General features: G+C 53.4%; 9 protein-coding genes across 9 annotated transcripts; 4 read left to right on the forward strand and 5 right to left on the reverse strand.

The window, feature by feature from the left end:
• Positions 1-215: 215 nt before the first annotated feature.
• PG998_011177 (pyrophosphatase/phosphodiesterase) lies at positions 216-2,734 on the reverse strand (the record flags this gene model as incomplete). The annotated part of the gene is made up of 3 exons (XM_066877993.1): positions 216-709; positions 767-1,736; positions 1,805-2,734. The coding sequence occupies 3 exons, from the start codon at positions 2,732-2,734 to the stop codon at positions 216-218; spliced, it is 2,394 nt and encodes a 797-aa protein (XP_066727047.1).
• Positions 2,735-3,753: 1,019 nt separating this feature from the next.
• On the reverse strand, positions 3,754-4,506 carry PG998_011178 (uncharacterized protein; the record flags this gene model as incomplete). The annotated part of the gene is made up of 1 exon (XM_066877994.1): positions 3,754-4,506. The coding sequence occupies one exon, from the start codon at positions 4,504-4,506 to the stop codon at positions 3,754-3,756; it is 753 nt and encodes a 250-aa protein (XP_066727048.1).
• Positions 4,507-5,409: 903 nt separating this feature from the next.
• On the reverse strand, positions 5,410-5,948 carry PG998_011179 (Anaphase-promoting complex subunit 11; the record flags this gene model as incomplete). Its single annotated transcript, XM_066877995.1, has 4 exons — positions 5,410-5,513; positions 5,575-5,638; positions 5,697-5,728; positions 5,807-5,948. The coding sequence occupies 4 exons, from the start codon at positions 5,946-5,948 to the stop codon at positions 5,410-5,412; spliced, it is 342 nt and encodes a 113-aa protein (XP_066727049.1).
• A 995-nt stretch (positions 5,949-6,943) lies between these two features.
• PG998_011180 (uncharacterized protein) lies at positions 6,944-8,019 on the forward strand (the record flags this gene model as incomplete). The annotated part of the gene is made up of 3 exons (XM_066877996.1): positions 6,944-7,126; positions 7,177-7,910; positions 7,965-8,019. 3 exons carry the CDS (start codon positions 6,944-6,946, stop codon positions 8,017-8,019), a joined length of 972 nt encoding a protein of 323 aa, XP_066727050.1.
• A 1,096-nt stretch (positions 8,020-9,115) lies between these two features.
• PG998_011181 (40S ribosomal protein uS5) lies at positions 9,116-10,127 on the forward strand (the record flags this gene model as incomplete). Its single annotated transcript, XM_066877997.1, has 4 exons — positions 9,116-9,382; positions 9,546-9,803; positions 9,871-9,885; positions 9,948-10,127. The coding sequence occupies 4 exons, from the start codon at positions 9,116-9,118 to the stop codon at positions 10,125-10,127; spliced, it is 720 nt and encodes a 239-aa protein (XP_066727051.1).
• An 851-nt stretch (positions 10,128-10,978) lies between these two features.
• Positions 10,979-13,014, forward strand: PG998_011182 (uncharacterized protein; the record flags this gene model as incomplete). Its single annotated transcript, XM_066877998.1, has 4 exons — positions 10,979-11,450; positions 11,503-11,590; positions 11,646-11,731; positions 11,780-13,014. 4 exons carry the CDS (start codon positions 10,979-10,981, stop codon positions 13,012-13,014), a joined length of 1,881 nt encoding a protein of 626 aa, XP_066727052.1.
• Positions 13,015-13,731: 717 nt separating this feature from the next.
• On the forward strand, positions 13,732-14,703 carry PG998_011183 (carbohydrate esterase family 3 protein; the record flags this gene model as incomplete). The annotated part of the gene is made up of 2 exons (XM_066877999.1): positions 13,732-13,962; positions 14,077-14,703. 2 exons carry the CDS (start codon positions 13,732-13,734, stop codon positions 14,701-14,703), a joined length of 858 nt encoding a protein of 285 aa, XP_066727053.1.
• Positions 14,704-15,015: 312 nt separating this feature from the next.
• On the reverse strand, positions 15,016-16,312 carry PG998_011184 (polysaccharide lyase family 1 protein; the record flags this gene model as incomplete). The annotated part of the gene is made up of 3 exons (XM_066878000.1): positions 15,016-15,582; positions 15,672-15,962; positions 16,031-16,312. The coding sequence occupies 3 exons, from the start codon at positions 16,310-16,312 to the stop codon at positions 15,016-15,018; spliced, it is 1,140 nt and encodes a 379-aa protein (XP_066727054.1).
• Positions 16,313-20,265: 3,953 nt separating this feature from the next.
• On the reverse strand, positions 20,266-21,482 carry PG998_011185 (uncharacterized protein; the record flags this gene model as incomplete). The annotated part of the gene is made up of 2 exons (XM_066878001.1): positions 20,266-21,406; positions 21,478-21,482. 2 exons carry the CDS (start codon positions 21,480-21,482, stop codon positions 20,266-20,268), a joined length of 1,146 nt encoding a protein of 381 aa, XP_066727055.1.
• Between the last annotated feature and the right edge of the window lie 3,234 nt (positions 21,483-24,716).

The following is a 24,716-nucleotide window of genomic DNA, read 5'->3' on the forward strand; positions in this document are numbered from 1 at the left end:
TTATTGCTAGAATCAAAATGCTTCGAAAAGCTCTGATATGTCGTACCATTGAACACCCAAACGCCGCGATGCCCCCCCCCACAATACCTCCCGGTGGCGGGTATCAGGGGTCAGCTACTGCAATGCAACAACCCGCCGCCACCACTGCACAATAGTACAAAACTTCGCTATATGATGATGACACAAGAAACTATGAACCGGAAGACTGAGTGCTCTCAACTGGATCCAGACCCGCCGCGGACTTTGTCCCACACATGCCCGGCCTTGTCCTTCAGCCAATCCCATAGTTCCGTGATACTGTTGAAGTGATGGGTTTCCTCTGGATCCTCATTCGGGTGAGGCCTCTCCGGGGGACCCGTTTCAACTGGGTCAACTCCCAAAGCTTTGGAGGAGGAGCTAGCCACCACAGGATCGACTCCTAAGGCCTTGGAAGAGGTAGTAGCCTTCACAGGATCTACGCCAATTGGTGGCGTTGATGTTGGGTTCTGGGCTGTAGTGGTAGTGGTTTCGGCCTTTTCAACCGAGGAAGCGGAGGCTGTGGCTGCTGATGCGACTGCCGGCCTGGAGGTCTCTGGGTCGGCAGGCTCTTCGGTGGCGGAATCCGAGTCGTGAAGCCCGATAGGTTTCAGAGGTAGGCGGAGGGTCCCGTTGTTGGGCTTGGGTTGCATACCAACGGAGTCGCAGAGCATGTTATATACTTCAATATTTTCTGGATAATTCATTAGTGTGCAATTTTTAGTATTGCGTATATGGATAGGCAACTTACGAAACACCTCGATCTTGCTGTGAGGCTGGTGGGGAAAGGCTGGGCCACGGGCAATAAATATGGCTCGCATCAGAGGGTGCTCATGGTCGTAGCCATGCAGACCGATGGGCTCATATTTTAGACCCTTTGCCTTGGCATCTTGAATGTCGAACTCTTCCTTCTTCACGATGGCCCATCCTGCCTTGGGTATGATCCAAAGGGGCGCGATACGGTCATTCTTCGAGAAGTGGTAGCGCTCCGGCATGTCCTTGTCCTTGAGGCGTACCTCGTAGTTGGGGTTGTCTTTCAAGTTGCCAAGCGCTTGCTTGTATAGCATCTGCAGGTCGGCCGGGTTCTTGGGCCGGATTCCCACCAGAGGCCAACCGTCGACGTGTGCCACCTTGTCGAGGTCGACGACGTCGTCGATCTGTATCATGCGGGAGATATCGGTGGTGGCCATGCCGTGGTCCGAAACGATGATGACATTCACAATATTCGTCAAATTTCGCACCTCCAAACCGTGGAACAGCTGATCGAGCATCGTGTCCACATCTGTGATGGTGGTGCGGATCTCCGTGCTGTTAGGGCCGTACCGGTGACCGTCGGCGTCGACATTGGGCACATAGGCGGCAATCAGTTGTGGTCGCATGTTGCTGATGTCAACACCGGGATTCTCCATGCCCGGCATGTCCAGTAGCTCGAGAAGTCTATCGACCTTCTTAGGTAACTTCTCTTTACTCTTAAAGCGGTCCAAGAAACTTGGGTCCATATCATGGATATGCGCTTCACTGCCAGGCCACATGTGAACGGCAGTCCGGATGCCTTGGGTCTCCGCGGTCACCCAGAAGGGTTCTCCGTTCCACCACTTCGGTTGCATGCTTCTTGATGGATCCGTGTAGTAAAACTCGGCCTGGAGCTCGGGGTCCCAGAAGGTATTTCCGACCACTCCGTGGCTTTCGGGATAAAGACCCGTGGCAAGAGTAAAGTGATTCTGCTGGGTGTTAGCTCCATTCCACCGAGAGGCTATAGAAGATTGGCAATGGTATGGTGGGAACTCACAGGGAATGTTACAGACGGGAATGAAGGCAACATGTACAGGGGCGACACGCCTTCTCTGACGAAAGCATTGAGCCGGGGCGTCAGACCACGCTGCAAGAAGTCCGCGCGGAAGCCGTCAAGACTGATGATGATCGAGGTCGGGGCAAACAGCGCAGTCCCATTGCTGACGTACTTCTGGGTCTCCCGCTTCTTGTCCACCGATATCTTCCAGGCGAGAAGAACGAGGAAGGCGAACCCGACGGCGATAAGCGCATATAAGAACAGCCACCTCTTCCAGCGCCTCTTCTTGTCCGTCTTGGAATGCATGTTCAGGTGCCGGCGGTCGAGCTCGTCGCTATCTTCCCGATCGCTGCTTTCGCCCGTAGAGCTCCCTTCTTTGATGGCTCCCGACTCCATCTCGTACATCAATCCGGCGTCTTCTCCATTCCGGGCATCGTGCAGCAGCCGATCCTTCTTCTCCTTCCTCCGCGCCCGACGCTGCTTTCTCTTCTCCCCGTGGTCGGCAACGAGGTCATCGGCCGAGCCCGTGGCGTCCATTTCCATGGGACTGGTCGAGCGGCTCCTGCGACCGCTGCTGTTGCTTCGGCGCAGGATGCTGAGCGGGTTGGGGATGGCCAGGTTGCTGCTGCCTCGTCGTATGCGCTCTTGTTGCTTCTTGGCGCGAGTGTCGGCGACCAATCTGTCAATCTCCTCGTCTTCCATCAGCACCAGGCGGTCGCGCGCGCGGAGCTCCTGGCTGTTGCGGGCGCGCGCCAGCACTTCGTCGTCCTCGCTGTCGGTGTCTTGCTCGCTCCGGCTGCTGTGCAGGGACTGGGCGTCGTCATCGTAGGCGACGGGCGACAGCAGATGGTGGTTTTTGCTGTTACTGTTGCTGCTTTCGGGCCGTTGTAGGAGGCCAGCGCCTTTGTTCAAGGATTGCGGCGACGACATCTTCTTCGTATCGAATAAAGAACCCTCTTGCGCCGTTGGGGTTGATTCATGACAGGCACATCGATTCAGGCGGTACGATGGAAGCTGAGTCGATGTCGTTGAGATGTACGTACCGTATGATTCTGAATGGACCCTGAAGCAAGTAACAGGGGGGGAGGGGGCAACTCCAAATAAGCAACGGGGATCAGGGGTTGACTCCAGAAATAGTTCCGTGCACGCCACTCTGAGCTACTGCTTCGGTCGAGCGCCTCTCGTTGCTCCTTTTCCACCGGCAGTATTTGATTCACTGCATCTGTAGGAATTCTTTCAATAAACAGTTGTATATCTCTCATTGCGCTCATGCGAATCTGGTCAACTGTCAGTTCGTTGCATTGCGGGTCCTAGATGACACAATTGTTTACTCCAGGCCACTGTACGCCGGGCCAATGAGGCTACATGACATGATGTTGAAACAGTTCATGACCAAAGAGACACTTGCAGAACTATCTATATCTGATTATATCTTACAAGAACACATAACTCCAATTCAAAAGTGACTCCCGGGAGATAACAAGCAGTGCTCATATGTAGCTATGCTAGGACCCGTTCTTTAACCAAATATATACCCTCAGTGCAGTCGTAATTGACAAGGGGAAGGGTTTATGTAGGCCAGCCGGGAGACGAAGGGTAAGACTCTGTCATCTATTTGACTCACATCACAATAATGCTCTCCTTGCTCTTTGGCCTCTAGTAATACATGCCAAATCATGCCTATGGAAAGACAGGCAAATGGGCATACTGCTCAAGTAGACCGGCATGACTCCTCAAGGCGTAGATACCTCTAGGGAGGACTTAGTAGGATTAATGTGCGTCTCTTTGATGCTAGCAGACTTCTCGACGAATTTCATCCTTAAACAGGAAGTACTGCATGGTAGACCATGCTGGCGTAGAACGTAGCCTTCACTCCCGAGTGACCTGAGGGCCTGTAGATATGGGTATGTAGAGCCTTGCTGGACGCCAAGGGTCTAACAGCTTCATGGCTACGCCGACTCTGTGACGGAGAATTCAGGTTGCATGGCGGGAACAGATTCTGCAGCTGCTTCAGCTTCGACTTTTTGTCTTCTTTCTTCACTGGAGTCGACCATTTTCCGCAGCATGACCATTCTCCTCTCAAACTCATCCACGAGAGTGGAATAACTCTCGTTGTCCCTGTCCCTCTGTGAACTCCCTAAACTGCTGCCCGAGCCAGACCCCTGTCCGCTTCTATTGGAAAGCCTCAGCTCGGACTCGGTGCCAGCAGACGCAGCCTCGATGCCGTCTATCCTCAGCATCAGTCTGTCGGACTTTTGGGGGTTGTCGGCGCTGCCACTCGTATCCGCGCCTGCAGCCTCGGAGGGTGGGGCTATTCGGCTCAGTTGCGCGTCGACGACCGCCCAGGAGGGCGAGAGGCTGGACGCCCAAGACACTTTGTATCCGCCATCGGCATCTGGCTCGACATCCAGAAGCACCGTGCGACCGTGCGACTGGGGATCCGACGTGGACTCGTCCACGTTCCGTTCATGTTGGTGTGCGAGGGCTTGCGACAAGATATCGGGGTCGTCGTCGTTGAAAATGTAATGGACGTGCGGGTGATGCGTTGACCGCGTCGATGTATTGGTTACGAGCGTGTAGATGGGCGCGAAAGGGGGGCTTGGCTGCGGTGCATCTTGTTCGTGCTCGGCAGTAGTCGGGATCCCCGGAGAGGAAGGCAGCAGTTCGTGGGTGGGTGAAGTCGCATTGGCGGGATCCGTCATCTTGTCGGATTACCGGGTGGAAGAAGACGTGGATGCTGCGACAAGACTATTATTGTTGGAGATGGGCAGGAAATCGGCAAGAGGATGCTGGGCTGAGCAGAGGAATTGGCGCATCATGATTCCCGCTGTAAGGTTTACATTTGGAAAGGAAGCCTGGGTTGGGATATGATGGGTCCAAGAAACCAGACAAGTAAGTTGCTTGCTGGTTGGATCAAATCAGACTGGAGGGAATAACGTAAGAAGAAGCGACACGAAACGCGTGCCGTGCAAGGCAAGGCAAAACTGGAAATGCTGTATTGTAGCTGCAGTAGCTTGTCGTACAACAAACAGAAACAGGCTTGTAGCCTGCAAGCCAGAGCTGATTTGCGCTTTGCTTCTACGTGTAGCTAAGCTGTCAGTGCTTCTTCCAGGGCGCGAGGTGCGAGGCGCAAGGCGCTCTCTGGCGTTCTCTGGTCAGTCAGAACTCTGGTGTGGGTAGGTGCCGCCTAGAAACTGCGGAGAAATCAAGTGGATTGATTACTAGCAGCAGGGAGCTTCTATCTTATCGTTTCGTGGGGTAGCTAAGGCCTGAGATCTCCCTGTCTTATATCTGTGACACCAGACTTGAATAGGTCACCCTTCTACCTTGAGGTCCCCTTTCCATAATTGCTCGACGACGCTGGAAGGTGCTAGTATACCGCCGCAAATACCCCCTGGCGGTTTGACGTCTGTGAAGACGCGATCCTTTCCTCCGCCCAACGCCTCCAAGAATACTGGGAAGTAGGAAGCGGTCATCCCCTCGATACAGCTTGAATCTGTACGCACTCCTGTGAACTCTGAGGCATGGCGATGTCACTCTGGTCTCTATCATCCTGACACGAGTGAGACCAGGTTGGGGCGTACTGAAAGCTTATAGTCAAGGCCTCAGTTGTCGGCCATAACCATGCCCCCCGGCTGCTGACCCTCCTGGGGCTGTTGGTCATCTTGTTGTTCCTCTTGCGAGTCGAGATCTGGTCCCCATTCAAACTCTGTGAAAGATGGTCAGTTGCACAATACAGAACAAGTTAGTATCAAGATGCAATGACTCACTTTGCCTGCACATAGGACACTGCCCCTTGGACGATTCCTGCTTGATCCACTCCTGTATGCAGTGCTTTGAAAGGTCAGCTAGATTGATCGATCTCCTGGGGTACGGATGGCCCAGCACTGACCATATGAAAGTTGTGACCACATTTTCCAGATACTATATTATATGTCTTATATCAGAATTGATTGCCCCATGAAGTTGTAAACAATGGCTGCATTGGTGTCCGTGACTCACAGAGACTGCAATCATCTCCAGGATATTTGCATGTCGGACAGGTGCCATCGAAGTGAACTTGGCAGATACCGCATACATCCTCCTCCGGCAGGTTCCAACGCCAGCTTGCTACTGCATTCCACTCTTTGATCTTGACCTTCATGTTGACCCAACTGGTTCTGTGAAGACGAAAGGGGGAGGTGGGGAGGTGTAAATCTTGTAAAACAGGAGTTTTTTGACTTTTTAAGGTAAAGCAAGATCTTGGGGGGTTCAAACGTGTCCAGGAAATACGTGTTGCCCAAGTACCGCCCTCGAGTGTAGAATATAGGTAGGCAAATCAACAGTGCTTGGAGCACCAGCACCGGATGTAATGTAATTGAAGCTGCAGTGAAAGAGATTCATCAGCAGCATGAATAGCAGGCACACTTGCAGGCTCCATCAACCAAGAAGCAACATGGCGCTATGCCTGAAGCGCTATAGTCCAATCCCCAGCTCTGAGCTCCAGCCTGCACGTTTGCAGCTCCGCTCCATTGGGGCCTTCCTATCAACGATCAATACTGCTCCATGTTGATGTGCATGTGGTCGCCAAACAATTCCGTCGCTTATCGGCAACTATTAGTGCTGCCCTGTAAGAGGCAAAGAGAAGAGAAAACTCCATATCTCCTGCCGCGCCCAGTTTATCCTATGGTTTGGTAGACAATACAAGAGAAAAGAAGGTAGTACGGATTTCCTACGTCACTTTGCCTGCATTTCTCCTAGTAGCGGTGCTCATTTCAAAAAGAATTACGCAAGTGATACAGCTTGTCTAAACCCCCGCGCGCAACCCTCCATCCCTCTTACTCCAATCCAATTTTCAACTATTGGCTGCTTGGGTAGCTCCCAATCCCCAACTCAAGGCCAAGCTCTGTTCACTGCACATATCTGCTCCGCGACTCTCACCAATCCAGGGTCTGTCAATCCGGTGACATTGACTCCTATCGTCGAGGTATTCGCTTACTCGTCTGCGCAGACAACTGCCAAGCCCGCTGCCTGCAGGAGTAGACTGCGACAATAGTCACTATCGACTTGGATCCGCGGTTTCCGCAAACCATCGAGCGGTCGCGAGTCGGAGGGACCTACCGAAACCCCGAGTGCGGTTCACCCAATCAATCAACGACCATGGCCACTCTGGCAATGTTCCGCTCGCCGCTTATGGCGCGGCACACTGCTAGAATCTTCACGGGCTCCAAGTTCACCATGGCTACGAGCACACGACGGAATCTCTCCTCCTACATTGTCACGCCCAAAGAGCTGGCAGAAGCGCTCAAGAAGAGTCCCCTTCCCCTATCAGCCCCGAGCCGCGTGTGATCCCACTATGCGCCGCCTGGTTCCTCCCCAACGACGAGCGCAAGGGCATCCAGGTCTTTATCGAGAAGCGCATCCCGAAAGCCAAGTTTTTCGACCTCGACAAGGTCATCGATAAGCACAGCCCGTATCCGCATATGTTGCCGAGTGCCAAGGACTTCGCAGCAGCTATGAGCGAGCTCGGCATCAAGAAGGATGACACAGTCGTGGTGTACGATACGAAAGAGCTAGGCATATTCAGCGCGCCGCGGGTTGCCTGGACCCTCAAGGCTTTTGGTCACGCCAAAGTCCATATTCTGAACAACTTCAAGTTGTGGGTCGAAGAAGGCCACCCCACAGAGAGTGGTGAGCTCTACAGTGTGGAATGCAGTGCATACCCGATCCCCAAGAAGGATCCTGAGGACAAGGTGGCGAGCTTCGAAGAGGTGAAGGAGGTAGCTTCGGATTACAACAAGGAGGGCGCAGAGGGCGTGCAGATCCTGGATGCCAGACCAGAGGGAAGATTCAACGGTACTGCACCTGAGCCGAGAGAAGGTCTCTCATCAGGGCACATGCCCGGTGCGATCAATATACCCTTCGGCGATGTGCTGGATCCTAAGACCAAGGCTTTCTTGCCGGTTGATCAGCTGAAAAAGCTGTTCCAATCAAAGGGAGTCGACCCGGCAAAGCCAATTATCTCATCATGCGGTTCTGGGGTTACTGCTGTTGTCATCGACACAGCACTCGAGCAAGCAAACTACGGGACTCCTGAGAAACGCAAGGTGTATGATGGCAGTTGGACGTAAGTGGTCTTCGCAGACGGCCGTGGCATTGGCAACAACTAACATCATTGCAGGGAATGGGCACAGAGAGTCAAGCCCTCCGAGTCTCTCATTCACAACAACGAATAAATGCGTTACCGCTTTTGTTGCGAAGCCGAACTTAAACGGTTGTTGAGTTGAACGATTAGATACCCTCCTTACTCTTACTAAGGAATCCGCGATCCATCCATTGTTACGAATGAACGCCGCCGTCTTTCATGGTTTTACTTCTCGGGCACGACATTTTGTGTGCCACTTTCTGCGACCACTCTACTCATTGCATGCGAATTGGCCAGATTCGAGGAATCTTTGCATTGGTATGGGGGTTTGACTGCATTGCGCTTCGGGGGCGGTCTCCATACAATAGGGGAGTTGATTGCATGCGAGCAACGCATGTTGAAGCTAGCGGCACTGACAATTAATGATGTTCATATCAACGTCAAGGCGTTTTCGAGGATTATGTTGACCATTAGTATGTTGCTTTGCATCTAGTGAAGAATGCTATACCACTCCAGCAGGCTACGTTCGCATAATAAACCCGAGGTCATAATCATGCCTACCTGCGACCGCATATTTGTGGTATGGTAGAGACGGCCCTTTGCACCTCTCCCATTGCTGATATTGCCTCGCCAGCTATCGCATTGTTAGATCTTCCCCCATCCCCAACCTCGACGCCGAGGACTGAGTCCCTGTGAACCGACATTTCTGGGTCTACTCAGCTACAGATATCGGCTTTTAGTGAATCGTCTATGGCAATGCCTGCTCCATCCATGAATTCGCATGTGGTAATTGAAGATTACATAATCTCTCTGTGATAATTTGCAAGCTGTGATTGGCTAAAAGCCAACTCTGCGGTTGCGGAGGCTGACAGCTGCCGCAGATGACAGAAATCCAGCCCCACTGTTAAAAATGCACAGACCATCCACAGCTACCGGGGTACTTGTAAATAGAAAAATAGCCCTAAAGGCCAAACCCGGCAGGACCCCGCGGACCGACGCACAGCTGACATTTTTCCGAGGATTTTCTGAATTGGTCGTTTGGTGTGGATTCTTGCACCCCAAGCCAGGAATTAATTTCGCAACCACGAAAAGGAAGAGCCTACGACCCAGCGCGGCCATCTACAACTCGACAACCAGCCAATTCCCTTTTCCCGACCCAACGAAAACACTCGACAAATCAAGTCAACATGGCTGACCGTGGTGGCGCTGCACCTGCTCGTGGAGCTGGCTTTGGAGGCCGTGGAGATCGCGGCCGTGGTCGCGGACGTGGACGTGGTCGCCGCGGCGGCAAGGGCGACGAGTCCAAGGAGTGGCAGCCCGTCACCAAGCTCGGTCGTCTCGTAAAGGCCGGCAAGATCAAGTCCATGGAGGAGATCTACCTGCACTCTCTGCCCATCAAGGAGTACCAGATCGTCGACTTCTTCCTGCCCAAGCTCAAGGATGAGGTCATGAAGGTGCGTTTTTGCAATACATGATTTTCTTTGCGACCAACGAAGCGCTTCATTCGGTCTTGGACGAACCTGGGGATATTTTGCATGCAACAATCGGCATTTTTGCGGTGGAACCAATAAATCGCTAGGCACACTTGCTAATTTGTGTTATCTTCCCCGACTACAGATCAAGCCCGTCCAGAAGCAGACCCGTGCCGGTCAGCGTACCCGCTTCAAGGCCATCGTCATCATCGGTGACTCCGAGGGTCACGTCGGTCTCGGTATCAAGACCTCCAAGGAAGTCGCTACTGCCATCCGTGCGGCTATCATCATCGCCAAGCTCAGCGTTATCCCCGTTCGCCGCGGTTACTGGGGTACCAACCTTGGTCTGCCTCACTCCCTGCCCGTCAAGGAGAGCGGCAAGTGCGGTTCCGTCACCGTCAGAGTATGTGGAAACCATCCGGAACAAGCACTAATGTCTTGGAATACAAATGCTGACTCTGCTTTTGCAGCTTATCCCCGCCCCCGTGGTACTCAGATCGTCGCTTCGCCCGCCGTCAAGCGCCTCTTGCAGCTGGCTGGTGTTGAGGACGCTTACACCTCATCTTCCGGTTCCACCAAGACTCTCGAGAACACCCTGAAGGCTACCTTCGCCGCTATCTCCAACTCCTACGGTTTCCTGACCCCCGAACTCTGGAAGGAGACCAAGCTCGTCCGCAGCCCGTTGGACGAGTTCGCCGACACTCTCCGTGAGGGTAAGCGATACTAGAGAAGGAAGCAGAGGGCTGTGTCTTTTCGGGAACTTCGGCGTGGGCTACAGGCTTTGATTTGTACTGCATTGGTGGCCGGTCATTCTGGTCATACAGGGATCAGATACGAGGTTAGCAAAAAAGTATGGCTAATGAAATCTGACGTTTGACAAACAACCACATATGCTTTTGGCCGATTGATTTCGATGTTGTGAATGTTATGCCATCATGAAAGTGACAAATCTTGGGCGATCGTGTCCCACCTCTAACAGGCTCACTCGAGCACGGTGTCTCTTGAGAGGTGTGCTGTTGATCGAGTTCAGTTTTCGAACCACTTGCGGCCGAGATCACGCTTCGACATATCGATCACTTATGTTCCAACTTGCCTCACTTGGAATATCTCTGGAGGGCTATGATTGGTTCCTTCTGAGTGACAAGTTCCACGAGTGGCTTTTGTGGTTGAGACGGTGGTGGTGCGATACCTCCGAATGCTACTTCCGAAACCGACTGCCGAGAACCACTTCCGCAATGTGCCTGCTGCTTTTTATTAGTACTTTTGCCTCGGTGACAGCCGATCTGGGAAGTTGCTGTCGCTGGGTCTCAAGTGAATTTGGGATTGTTAGCATTCAGTATGCAACAGCAGCCTTCGGGCGTAGAGCTTTACTCGGCCGTTTCCCCTTTCTTGCCATCATCACGACCTTTTGGGCCTGTCGCCGAACCTAACATCTGATTCCGTCCCTTTTTGGACTTCTATGACTTCTTGTTTTGGTCCATTGAATTCTCTCTGGAGATTGGCGCCTTGTTATCTTTTGGTTCGCATCGCTCATCAATCGAAGCAGATATTCCCATCCAGCCGATTCCTCCAGCCCGGATGGCCCTCAGGCCCCCTCCCTCTCAGAGGATAACGAGACTCGGCGTATTAGTAGTCACTTTGGTTCTTTTCTTCTACGTAGCTTCTGTAATCACCAGCAACTCGGCATTCGACCTAGTACTAAGCCATCGCCTCGCTCCCGAACCTTCCTTTCCTCTTGGCCAGGATGATGTCCGTAATGGCCTACCTACTACGAGACATGCCGAGCGAGATCTAGGCGATCTTACCTCCAGGATTGACATCGTGCCCGGGATCCTTCCAAATCTTCCGCTCGGCTCCGCCACGGACTCTCAAACCGTATCGGTGGAGGAGACAGGAGGACCTCTCGAGGCTCTTGCGACCATAGCCAACGATCTTACATCCCTTGCGCTTCGCCCTCTAGAAGGTACAGTAGCTGGTGGGTTGTGGACGGGCGGCGGCCACGGGCCTTTATATACTGGAGGTCCGACAGCAGCAACGGCTTACCCCGGAGGTAAGATGTCAAAAAGTGCTGTATGTGGGAAATGACTAATTCCTGGCTATAGCATCCGTTCCCACCGTCACCGTTTGCATCACAAAGACCATTGCTATACAAGGGCTAGAAACTATTACTGTCACCAGTACCGTGTATATGTGAGTTCCACCAAGATCATCCTTGGTAAAGAGCAACTTGCTAAATCTAGAATAGGGGCGGTGTGGCATCTACCTCTACTGTTTCGATCAACCTCCCATGCCCAGCCACGCCGCCTCTTAGCTCGACACGCCCGCAGACTTGTAACTGCCCAATTCAGCCATGTTGTCCGCAAACGACAACGGCTCCAGGTGGGCAGGGGTCGGGAGGTGGGCCTTGCCCTGATTCTGGCTATACTTGCGACGATTGTGTCGACGGTTGGTTTTGTCCGCCGCCCCAGACACCAGCGCAGCCAGGCCCGAATGGGTGCTTTGGTTGGGCATGTGCTCACTGCAGTAGTGGGTGGTTTTGCGCCCCCCAACCCACCAATACCTGTCTCACAACCACGAGCACGGCAGTGTGTAATGCTCTTGCCCCTGCGTCACTGTCCCCTCATGGCCCTTTGATGATAACCCCTACGCCAACGATCCAAAAGGACGCTTCGGGATGGGCATACGCCGGGTGCTGGGCAGATCAACCTCACCAGCCGGTTCTGGGCGAGGCAACGAACGTCAACTTCGGACGTCCCCTCACCAACGAGATCTGCGTCCGGCACTGCTTAGTCTCTGGCTACACCCTCGCTGCCACATCGTTCGGCGACCAGTGCTTTTGCGGTCAGTTCCTCAACGGCACACAGAAGCTCGACGACGCATCCCAGTGCGCGACGCCTTGCGTCGGCGACGAAACACGGGCCTGTGGTGGCGACTGGGCCCTGAGCTGCTACAGCCCGGACGGCCAAGCTCGGGGCTGGGCGCAGATCGGCAGCGAGCAACCGAACCCCGAGGTGCTGGATCCGCCTACGGTGCTAAGCTTGGTTGCTGGGGGCGTCGGGGCGGCGGTCGTGACAGTGCCGGCCATGATATTCCCGACTTCGGGTGCGGACTTGAGCCAGCTCCAGGGCCAATATGGACAGTCTACGCAACTGTCCAAGGCAGTCTTACCAAGCGGTGTTGGTCAGAGCTATGGCGGCTCGTATGGATTCGGTACAAATCAACCGTACGGGGATGGCGGCAGTGGCCCGAGTCCATGCTGCAAGACTATTTCACCTTGTGCCAGTGAAGCCCCAAACATACCAAATCCTAGTATGACAAACATTGGATGGAGCAGTATCCGCACGACAGTCCCCGAAGTAGGGTCGAACCCAACTTTGACGTTGACCTCTGGAGGTAGTGGTATACTTGTCTCGCCAACACCCGCTGGTTGGAGTCCAGGCGCAATGGCTCCGAACACGTTGGCTCCTAGAGGAGGTCGCCCTACAGGAGACGCTTACGCATGGCCATCGGGGGTGGTGCCCCAAGGCGAAGGTCCTCCAACTACAGAACTGGCACACTTTCTCTCGTTGAAAGCAGGCTTGAGATGGGCCAGAGGAGGCATAAATTCTGGGTAGGAGGCTGATTGGTTGATGGTTGAACCATATTTATTGCATCTAGATATGAGCAGACGGACTACCACACAGGCAGACATGTAATGGGGAGTTGTTGGGGAGCATGTCTTATTAGTTTGGTGGAAGTAGGAGCCTTCGGGGGGCCAGGTCTGGTGCAGCAACTGAAGGGCCAAAACGGGCTTCGAGGATAACTATCGGATTTGATCAAGCAAATAGTTTCCTTTTACTTAATGTCCGACGTGCACCAATAGCTCTTCCGAACTGCTGTGTAGCCCGAGGCGGCCTGTCTAGCGCATCGGGCATTTCAGCTCGCCTGAGACTAGCCGCTGCCTGACATGCAACTTCAACTCGCATTCCTATGCATGTTTGCTGGTCTTGGCGACTCTCCTGCGTCTGATGATGGAACCGTGTTTATGCTTCACGACATATTCGAAGTGATCAATCAAACATGCCATTGGAGTACTCACTGGCGATTTGACTCACCACAAGGAGGACGAGAAGCATGATGTTGTCGCAATACCGCATCGCGGGGGCGCCCATGGCCGCTCGGTGGCAACATCTGAACGGCTGCTCTCGGTTCTTGATCGTAGCAACAGGCCTCGTCATGCTGCTTTGTATGTGTTCTATCTGTTTTCTCTTTTGTCTTTGCTCGGACTTATCACCCCCAATGACCTCGGTGTCACCACTTATTGCTAATGTGCGGCGCCCACGCTAATAGGGATGCTATCGCTGCTCACGGGTCCTGTCGATGTGCATGACGTGCACTCCCAAATCACCGACAACGTGTCGTGGCACGATCGCGAGAATTCGACCCTTGCCGAGGGCATCCCGATCCGTCTCATGTTCGTCGGGGATTCCGTCGTCCTCGGCGACCCTGAGCAGGCAGGGTATCGCACGCAGATCCGGGACTGGATTGTGGGGTTGGGAAACCCGGTGAACTGTGTGGGCAGCGTCAGTAGTCGTTTCTTTCTCCCTCACATTTTCTCTGTGATGTTTTGCCCCTTGTAGCATCTTTTGTTTCTGTAGTGGCTCTTGCAGCTAATGATTCGCGTCTGTGTGCTTTAGAACCGCTTCGGAAACTTCAAGGATAACGACGTTGAGGCTTTCACCGCCCGGCGCATCAAAGACCTCTTCGCCGGCCTACCCGCCATTGTTCCCAAGACTCGGCCGAACCTCGTTCTCGTACACGCCGGCGCCTCCGACTGCTTCCTGGACCCGACGCAGGGCTCTGCGCACGCCTTGGACCACACGCTCGAGCTCGCCAAGTACCTCTCCGAAGCCGGTGATGCCGTGCGCGATAGTGAAAATGGAGGAGATGGTGAACCGAACGCCAATGCGACGACAACACCAACGTTGGTGCCCGTTATACTATCCACGCTCGTCACGTCGCCAAATCCGGCGTACGAGCGCTGCATCCAGAGCTTCAACGCGCAGATCCGGCAGGCGGTTGCGGACCTCGTGCGCGAGGGCCGCCATATCGCCCTGGCGGACATGCATTGGGGTCAGGGACTGCCGGGGCGTCCGGGACTCGAGGATATCCAGGCCGATGAGATGCTTCCTACACGTGACGGTTGGCGCATGATGTCTGAAGTGCTCAAGACGACCATTCGCGAAGTCGAACACAAGGGATGGTTGCAAGCGCCAGTAGGCAACGATATACCGGCTGATGGAGACGCGGAGAGAGGAGGGTAGGCGAAGAGGGTTAGGGGCAGGGTCACATATATCAAGTCCAATTCGGTGTGGCACGTACAATTCACACACAATGAACGTTCCTTGACGCCTGGCCGCTGCGAAGGTTTTCGATAGCACAAAACATCGCAAGTAAAGAGAGTAGGTGATGGATGATATGGTTTATTTACAAGCAGCGTATATGTACAATGGCACTGCTTCCATCTCGTCTGATAAATGTATATACAAGAATAATGTTTTGCACGAGCCCTCTTGGCTGTCGCAACCCAGCACCTTTCCCACTATGGCATGTGGCAAGGAAAGCCTGCGCTAGACCTAGATCTTACCAACACCAGCGCGGTCACGGACGTAGCCGTTGGCGTTGGCGGCGGTATCAGCGCTGGCGACGTTCTTGCCGCCAAAGTTCTTGAGGAAGCCGGTGTCGGCGCGCGAGAAGGCGCCCGAGGAGCCGAAGGCGTTGGCCTGGCAGTTGCGGCCGAGGGCGCTGCTGCAGGCGCCGCCGCCGTTGGAGACGGTGAACAGCTGGCCTCCAACGGTGGTGTCGACGGGGTTGGCGACGTTCTGGAATACGTTGCCCTCGGCCAGGACGTTGCCGCCCTGGTCGACCTCGAAGGCGTGGCCCGAGTTGGCGTAGAAGTAGTTGTTGACGGCGTGCAGCAGCACGTTGCCCGCGGCCTTGGGCGAGCGGCCCGACGTGTGGTGGATGTAGTTGCCCTTGAGCGTCACCAGGTCGCTAGAGCCGGTGAAGTAGAGGCCCCAGTAGTGGTGGCCATCGCAGGTTGCGCTCCACGAGGTCGAGCCGTCGATCTCGGAGTTGGAGATGGTCACGCGGTTGGAGGCGCTCTCGCCCAGGACGATGTGCTGGCGACCGATGAGGGAAGTCTATTGCGGATGGGGTTTTGGTGTCAGCCTTCGTCCTGTCTATAGGGTGAAGCAGGAACTTGGTTGCTTTTGCTTTCTCGTTTTCTTACCTTGACGTGGTCGATCCAGATCATGTCCGTGCCGTCCAGAGTGATACCGTCGCCGCCCCAGACGTACTTGGGGTTGATGTTGGTGATGTGGATGTTTTGGATGATGACGTTCTTGGCGCCGCCCACAAGGCGCAGACCCTTGCCCTTGATGACACCGGCCGAGCCCTCACCGATCAGACTCTTGTTGGACTTGACGGTGATGCCGAGGGTGCCGGCCTTGTCGTAGCTGACAGAGACCTTGGGGGCGTTCTTCTGGTAGTTATCGCACCAGCCGTTCTGGTTGATGGCGACCTATTTCCCGAGGCAGGTTCTGTTAGTCGGGAGCTCTCTTACGCGTTGTTTGGGTTTCATCTTCTTACCTGGCAAGCCGAACCAGTACCCCAGGGGGCACAACCCGAGCCGGAGGCCGTGCCCTCGGATCCGGTGAAGTCAAAGGTCTTGGTCAAGACGATGACACGCGCCTGGCTGTCGCCCAGGTACGAGACGAGCTCAGCGGTGGTCGTCGGGTAGACGGGGCTGGCATTGCCACCGCCGGTGACGCCTTTGGCGAAACCCTCGGCGGCGCCGACTACGTTCCGGGCGGCCGAGGCCGAAGTGGCCAGGAGCGCGGCAACGGCGCTGATGGAGCTAGCGAGTCTCATGGTGGGTGATCGACGGGATGGTGATAACGAGGGTGGGTGATGAAGATCAGCAGCGAGTGGTGATGAGAGCCAGAAACCGAAACAGAGATCAACGGCCAGCTCTTGTTATATGTACAAGTAGATGCGACGGGATGGGATCCGTGACCCAGAACCCCATCGTCTTCCGGCAGATCCTGGACAGACAAACATGGGACGAACATCATTTCGCACGAGGGGCTCGGACAGGCCTTCAAGGCTCCATAGGTGGAGTCACATTTGTCCGTTTTGCTAACCTGATGGGATTTCTTGTCAAGATAGAATAGATTGGATGGGCATATTCGCAGGCCGGCGGCGGACAAGACACGGTGAGAGGCATCATCATCCCACCACTCAGCTGTCGAACCTAGTTTCCCCAGGCTCTATGCAATAGCGCCTCTTCGCTATACCTAGCCAGCTTCCCGGCTCTCGAGGTTACATAGAAGCCGGGTGACCGCGACGGCAGGTGGCCTCCCGCATCCATCTCGGAGTCGAGCTAAGCCCTACCATGCATACAAGTGATAGCTGTCGGGCTATACGTAGTCGGTAGGTACGCAATCCTACACACATATCGAGCGAGTCAAGCACGCAAAAAAGCCGGGGCAGAGCGGAACATGTTGCCTGTCCTGGAAACTGGAAAGCCCATCAACTGATGACCAACCCACCCGGCGTGTTTGTGAAACAGCTAGACGGAAAGGCGCAGCAAGGGGAGGGGGCCTTGCGCCGGGAAGCCATTTCCACCAATGGCATGTAATTGCTCCGCAGCAGCACGAGTTGGCGGCGGACAGGGGGTCCGGCTTCTAGAAGAAACACAATTACCGTGAGCAGGCCCTGGCCGTGAGCAGGCCCTGACCGTGAGCCTTTTTTCCTCGTTGCATCTTCTGCTTGTGATCGGAAAGCGGCAAGCAGATGAAGACCTGGCTGGGTGTGGAGATGTTCTTATGTGGTACGGAAATTACACCCGTTTCGACCAGCACCATCTTTCCTGGCGCCGACTAAGCCCCAAACACCGACGAGGCTCACCAACGTCTCGGCGCGCGACAGGACGACCATCCACAATTGTTCTTCTTGGAGGCGAAGAACCAGACGGGAAAATTGCAAACAAAAATATGTCAAAACATACAACACCAGGGATTCGCTGCTCGTCACCGACGCAACTACTAATCCGGCTGTCACCTGCTTATATATGGGAGAGCGGACGGGATCCCTAGTTGTCAGGTGCATGTGGTCGTATGTGTTAGCATCGCAAGACAGCGGCGTTTATATTCAAGGCTTTGTGGTCGCAGCGATGATGGCCTGCAACAGACGGCTCACCTATAACGTCATTACTCAACTACGCCGTTCTGATATCAGTGCCAAAACACCCAAGTGTGTGCGTGACCTTCGGAGCCATGCATATATATATATATATATATATACTACTTGACACATCCTCGTTTGCCCGTCTTCCGAACGGCTTATGCTGGGGAATGCCCATTGGACCATGCGGAAGCATATGGGATGCCAACTGCTGTCTCAAGAGTCCCCGAAAACCTGTATAGATCAATATACTGTATAGGTCAATACATACGTATATTACTGAGTGGCAAAAGGCCATCACCCCATACGCCAGGAATTGCAGAAGCTCCTTCGATGAATTGGCGATCGTGTGTTGAATATACACGCGAGATGGTTTATCAAAGACACACTTGAACTCCCAAGCATCATTTACGAATCCAAGTGGAGAAGGCTTTGGTAATCCAGGTTTTGGCGAGGCGACGGAAGTCTCTGATGTGCAACTCGAATTGCCGACAGTGTAGCCAAATCTTGCATGCCGGACAGAGAACCGTTGAGGTTGCCATCAACGCCATCGTCTGCTTTATACATCACCAATGCTTCTGAGGGCAAGCACCATCATCCGGATCCTGGATATGCTCAACATGCTTCCGAATCATCCATGGGCGAGGAGCACTGGGAATCACCGATTTGCTTCCAAACTTCGTATGATGGTTCACACATACGTTCAACGGAGATCCAGGGGTTGACCGCCAGAGGGGCCGATGGCCTTCTCACTTCTGTAGCCTCCCTTCTGTTCCAAGAGCTACGTGTAGAAGTTGAAAGGGGGTCGCACGCCAATCGCACCCACCATACCACAGCTGGTAAAGACAACCTCGCTGTCCCGAGACAACGTGTTCTACTGGTAGTTTTTCGTTTTCCGGAAGACAGCAGATGCCAGACTGTCGTGAATCTCAAGTCTCAACCTGAAAAGACATGATGTCACTTCCCGTGAGTGACAGTCGGCAGGATAAGACATCCGACCTTGACAGCATGCCGCGTCACTGGCCAAACCCAAACCCAACCTCTGTCTCTTTCTCTCTCCCAACTGTCCAACCTCGTCCTTCGATGCCCAACTGCCTCCAGACCTACCCCTCCTTGCTGGATGGTCTTCGGTTCAATGCCATGCCCCCCCTGCTAGTGATATGGTCTCTCACGCCTTTACCACCATACCGATATTTCTATACAGTATGCCGACCCAGCTCGGATTTCTCGAGGGACGTTGACCGACGAGGGACGTTGACCGACCAGAGGTGTGGATCATGCATGCGGCCAAGCTAATGCAATGGGCCGGAGGAGTTCATCATGTGGCGTGGCTCAAATCTCCATGCGCACTTCATCAGAAGAGGGAGAGACAGTGTTTGGGGTTGAAGGATGCCGACACGTCAGTCAGCCCGACGTGGAGATTTGATTACACGGAAATCCTGCTTAGCCGTGATTGGCTGGTAACTGAAATTACGGTGAGTTGTTATTGGATCGGCTTCATGCAGGAGCAGGGATTGGGGCCGACCAATGAAATGAGACCGGCCGATTTCTGGGATGCTCTAAGCATAAACCATCACGAACCCAAGCCAGGGGGAGCTAAGCTACCAAGGGAGGTTATGCATTTAAATTTAGACACTTGAGCAAACATGGAACAAAGTACTTCGGACGACAGATGTCAAGATGTTGCTTTTTAAATAATAAAAAGAGGTTTTCAATGTTCAATTTACAAAAAGCTAGGTGCGTCACAGGTCGCGCGGAGAATAATGACTTGTAGAGTTTTTACTCTCTTCATTGCCTATTTGCGTTCTGCGGCAGTGCAAAAAAGTGAATGCCCGTCCAAGCCTGGCATTCGCCGTAGACAACTCCCATGAGCTCACCGTCCTTCCGTTGCCCCTCCCCTGCGTGTTCTGCTACCCAGAGCCATGACACCCACAACCATTAGTAGGTACTCGAACCAGAAAAACGAGTATTAGACGAGTGTTGTGTCGTGCCATGGCCCACGGGCGCTCACTGAAAATGGGGATCCAAACGCATTCCAGAAGATATCATCTCGAACCACGCGAGAATCTCCCAAGAAGCCATCCTGGTAGGACTCCCCCAGTAGAAAAAATTGTCGACCCCTTTTTTTTTTTTTTTTTTGCTTCCTTTCCTCCGCGAGAATGTCACAAATTGCCCATCTTTCTTTCTCGTTTTCCACAACGCGTCCGCTCGTTGCCAACCGAGAATTCTGTATGTACCTCTGTACTCACTCAACCACTTTGAGCTTCACCCCGTAGAGTTTCCCGGGCAATTGGATGCGCTGTAGCTGGCCGAAAGTTGCCTGGCCATATTCCTCTCGTTCAATACTAAATGGGGAATCAGATTTTTTTGTCGAAGGTCTTGCCGATTCTCTTTTTCGTGGCGCAAAACAGGCGCTCAATGGGTATGACCGAGAAAGAAAAACAAATCAAACAAAATCGCTAATGCCATGTGGGAAATATTCCTGAACCGTCAATTTATGCAATCTTTTTTCTTCCGTTGTACACTGTGTCCATGCTATGGTGTCGAGAATAGTGTCGATGCAGCCTAGTGCGCAAGACATCAATCTCGTAGAGAGCCGAGGAGGTCAAGGGGGGACTGAGTTTGACCTTGCCATGAGATTAATGCATCACCATCTGTCCTTGATACTCGTCATGAGAGTATGATGTGTATTGCGACAAATGCTGCGATTGTTGTTGTTGAGGATAGGCGGGTACACTGGTGGGCTGAGGCGTGGGTGTGACAGGGCATCGTGGGGGAACATATTTGTTCATCGGGTCTGCCACACCAAAGTGAACGCCATCCGGAGTAATCGGGGGTGTCAGGTACCCATCGGCAACTCCCATGACAGCAGCGCCCTTCTGAGGGGTGCTGTAGATACTGGATGCCTTGGGCGCCAGGACCGGCTCAGCGGGCGGAGATGGGGGTTCAGCGCGTCGGTTGATGGCCGCTTGCTGGGCCAAGAAATCCGCAAGTGTTCCGGAAACCCGAGACAGGTGCGACGAGGAGTACTTTCGGGAAAGCGTAATGGACGGTTGGTGCAGCTGTTGCGACAACGCCAAAAGCGTAGCGTTCTCTGTGTGGTCCCACTCTCCGTCGTTGATTTCGGGTCGACCAAGGATGGCTCGGGCGAGAGCCAGAGAGGATCGTGCCATGATCGAAGGCTTCGTCGAGACGAACTCTCTGTGATACAAGGCGATCTCGCAAAGGTAGGCAGCCATGTGCTCAACTTCACGGTCATCGGCCTCCTCAGCAACAATGAGCTGTGAGAAGAAGTCAACAGTCGGGTGACCAATAGCCCACTCGAGGGTGTTGAGGACGTGCATCTCCATCTGAGTGAACATGCCAGAGTCGTACAAACCACAGCACATGTTGTTCAACTCGTTGATCTGGGGCACTCGATCCTTCTTGTCACCGTACTTGGCAGCAATGAGAAGAGCCGCGCAGCCCACAAGCTGATAGTGTTGCTTATACACGACACGCTTGGAGCAGTAACGGTCCAGGAGATTGATGGTCAGGAACAGAGTCTCGGGGAGGAGAGCGAAGGCGGCGTGTGCCTCAATGAGGAAGTCGACGAGGTAAGGTCGCATAAACCATTGGATCTCGCGCTGCATGTCGATTAGGTTCGCATCGGGCAGGGTCTCGTCCTCCATATGTCTCATATGTTGCATGATGTCCTCCAAGTACTCCTCGCTCGTGAGGCGGGAGAGCTCGTTGCCGATCATATCTTGTCGACTCCGTGCCAGCAACTTGGCAGTCTCCCTGGAGGGAGGCGCAAGTTCTGCATCTCATCAGGGCCAGCGAAGTATCCGCTGTCGGTCGAGTTGACGTACGCCATGATCAAGGATGGATTAGGTAGTAGTGTTGTTGTATCTCGTTGACGTTCCACGCAATTGGAGCTGAAAGAGTGACGGCCAGGTTCTCCAGGAATCTTGGGGGGATTGGATTGTTTGGTTGTTGAGTGAGTGGAAGGATTAGGTCAGGCGAAGATGAGGTCGAAGGAGTGACAGATCTCAAATGCGTGAACCGTACGATTATTACAATATTAAAAGAGTGTGATGAATAGTATCCAGTAAATGAATGACCGTGGCCGAAAGGTTGCCGAAACAGGAAATCAGATGGATGGAAAGATTCGAGAGGGCGACTCGGGTTAGGAGTAGTTGCTCTTTATGAGAAAGGCTTCGATGGAAAGCTTCTGCACGAGATCGTTAGCTGCGGGTCACACGTAACAAGGCATTGATGTCCAGCTCCACACTAAACTGGCCACTCTCCGCCAGTGAAGGGATTGTGAGAACCAATATCCAGAACCGAGTCCCCCTCCAGCCAGGGCAACAATCAGAGGGCATCTATAGGCTCCCATCCATCTATTGGTGGGGGGAAGGAGCACATGTGGCTTGTCTGGCACGCAAATGCCGTCGATTCCTTATTCGAGGCCCGCCCGTCTCGCGCTATTTCACTTGCATCGGGGAATAAAACAAAAGATTAAAAGAGCCCTTACCGCCACGATTGAGACCAGGAAATTGAACACTTCCTGGTTTGGCTGATGGGAGCACCGAGTTAACGAGTCCCAAGACGAAAGCTGGTCGATGTCGACGTAGAGTGCGAGTGCGGAGAAAGACCGGGAGTAACTGGGCCTCGACAGTATCGGACTACACGAGGCAAATTGAATGTTAGACGTCGGGAGTTGCTTGATCGCAGCGCCGCCAGCCGCCGAAATTGTTACGCACCTCGACACTTGCAGCTCTACAGCTTCACAGACTTCCTTGGATCATGTAGGTCGTATGGAAGATCCTCAGAATCCGGGATTAGACCGATTGTTGGTCTAAAGCCGGTACAATCTGGGGGAGATCCACTTGATTGTGATGGGCCAAAGTCAGATTCCAGGTGTGCAAGGAAATGACACACACTGATCGAAGATTCGGTTTTTAGTCTCCTGGGGTCTTCGGCGTGGAGAGCGGCGGCCGAGGAATGTAAGTTTGCCGGGAGTCTGACGGAGGACGGATGGTGGAAGGACCCGAAGGGGGAGTTGTGTCAAATTGTAAATTCCTGGTCGAAAGAGGCCGAGGAATTCCAATCGTATCACAGGGAAATTTGGAAGAAGAGAGATATTGGAATTAACCAAGAGGAAGCAGGGGGAGAGAAGAAAGAAGATTGGTCGACTGGTAACCAACTCCTTTAAAATCTACTGTTCTTCCGCTATCATCTCTTCTCGACCCTAATTCCTTTTTCCTTTTCTATGGGGGCGGACTGGTGGGGAGTATGGGCGAGCTTGGTAATGACTGGTGCCCAGATTCAGACTCTCTTCCTTCCCTCCTTATGAATGGCTCAGGGTGAGTCTCTCGGGAGGGTGTTTTCTTGTCGGGAGGGGGAGAATGAATGGATTCGGATGAAGGAGGATAGAGGGAAGGAAGGAGAGGGAGTGTGAATGTCTTTTCGAGTTGGAAGAGGATGGTTGTAATGAAAAAGGATTGGGAGAGATTGGCCTACTGGCACTTTTAAGACACTTGCCTGGACGAGCCCACTTTGGCACCCCAAGCAGCGTAGCAGAGAGCGCACCACTACCAAGGAAAGGAAAGGAAGCACACCACACCACCCACACTCCTGCAGCGAAGAACTGGAGACAGTCGACTGGGAGTAGCAGAGGGGAGCATCCAGCGACGCCAAACCGGACCAGGGCTAGGATAGACCCAGCAAGGTACGAGCGCCCGTGAGCCTGTAAGGACGTGAGATTTGGTCAGGTACAAGGTTGTCGTCTCTAATGCTGGCACCAACACTAGCCTTAGGGGAGCGAGATACCCGTACCGTACACTGTACACTACCCAACTCCCTACACTGCCCGAATCTGTACGTTGTGTTGCTTCTTCTCCGCTGGCCCAAGTGCCCTTTTTAGTAATGGATCCTCTCTCCTGCACCCTCTGGCGCGGTCTATTGCCGCAGTCGCTCCTTTTCTGTATCCTACCGTTCCCCTACCCGCAAGGATGAACGGTGCAAGGGAAAGGTAGAGAGAGAGAGAGAGAGAGAGAGAGGGAAAAAATGACAAGCCACGGACGGAGCCCAAGCGAGCGAGTTGCGAGTCCAGCTGGGATGACTGGATGGTGACCGACTGGCAAAGCAACCTGAAGCACCAGTGTGAGGACGAGCATAAGCTCAGTACAGTGCGAGCGAAACAATAGCTGATTCTCGGCTGCCCGTCAGAGCAGATAGACAGAACCTTGCTGCTCAGACTCAGGGACCTGTCTTCTTTGACAAGTGGGGGAGTTAGGCGTTATTGAATTGAACTGATGAATTGAGCATATGTGCCATGACATAGCATAACGGTATGGAATGACTGACTCGACTAACTATGTTTTATTTATGTTTGTGAGCCGTGTGCTTGTCCGATTATACTTCCCATCCATCTTCAGCCAACTTCTCGAGAGACACTTCTGCCAGCCATCCATCCACACGTGTGTTGACTCATCTGATCTCATCAATGTTATTGTGTTGTTGATGGATGAGCGGTCGGGCGGCCGAGTTCACCCAACTTTTGTGTGCAGCCCGCTTGCCGACGAACCACTCAGAAGCCCCAGCTGGGCGGTTTTCTTTGTTTGTTTAGCGTACGCATAATAGGTCTTCTTACAGTAGGCCCCTCGTCGTTCATAGGATTGGGAGGATGCGTGTGGCTATTGTATATGTCATGTCACGATTGTGTATGCACGTAATGATTTTCGGTGGAGTTGAGAGGCAGGCAGCCAACTGTATCCGACTGGGCCTCCTTTGTTGCACCGACCGCCAATTCAACTCCTACATACATACTACCTTGGCTCTCCACGAGATGAGGGACCCATTACATAGGCGATGCCATCATCAAACTAGCCCGGCATGTTCTTGCAGGTCTCCTCCTCCTCACGAAGATTCGCATCATGCCCGCTGAGGAGATCGTAGTACATTAGAGATTAACTCCACATCTAGAGAATGAGTGGTTAATGCCGGCCGTGTTATAGTACGCGACTTTTGGCGAGGATCCAGCCTCTACGTTCCATTAGCGATTTAAAGTGTTTTTCATGTTCCCGTGAGCAACAGACGCGTTGGG

Source organism: Apiospora kogelbergensis (genome assembly GCF_038363985.1).
Source record: "Apiospora kogelbergensis strain CBS 113332 chromosome Unknown utg000007l_segment0_segment0, whole genome shotgun sequence".
NCBI lineage: Eukaryota > Fungi > Ascomycota > Sordariomycetes > Amphisphaeriales > Apiosporaceae > Apiospora > Apiospora kogelbergensis.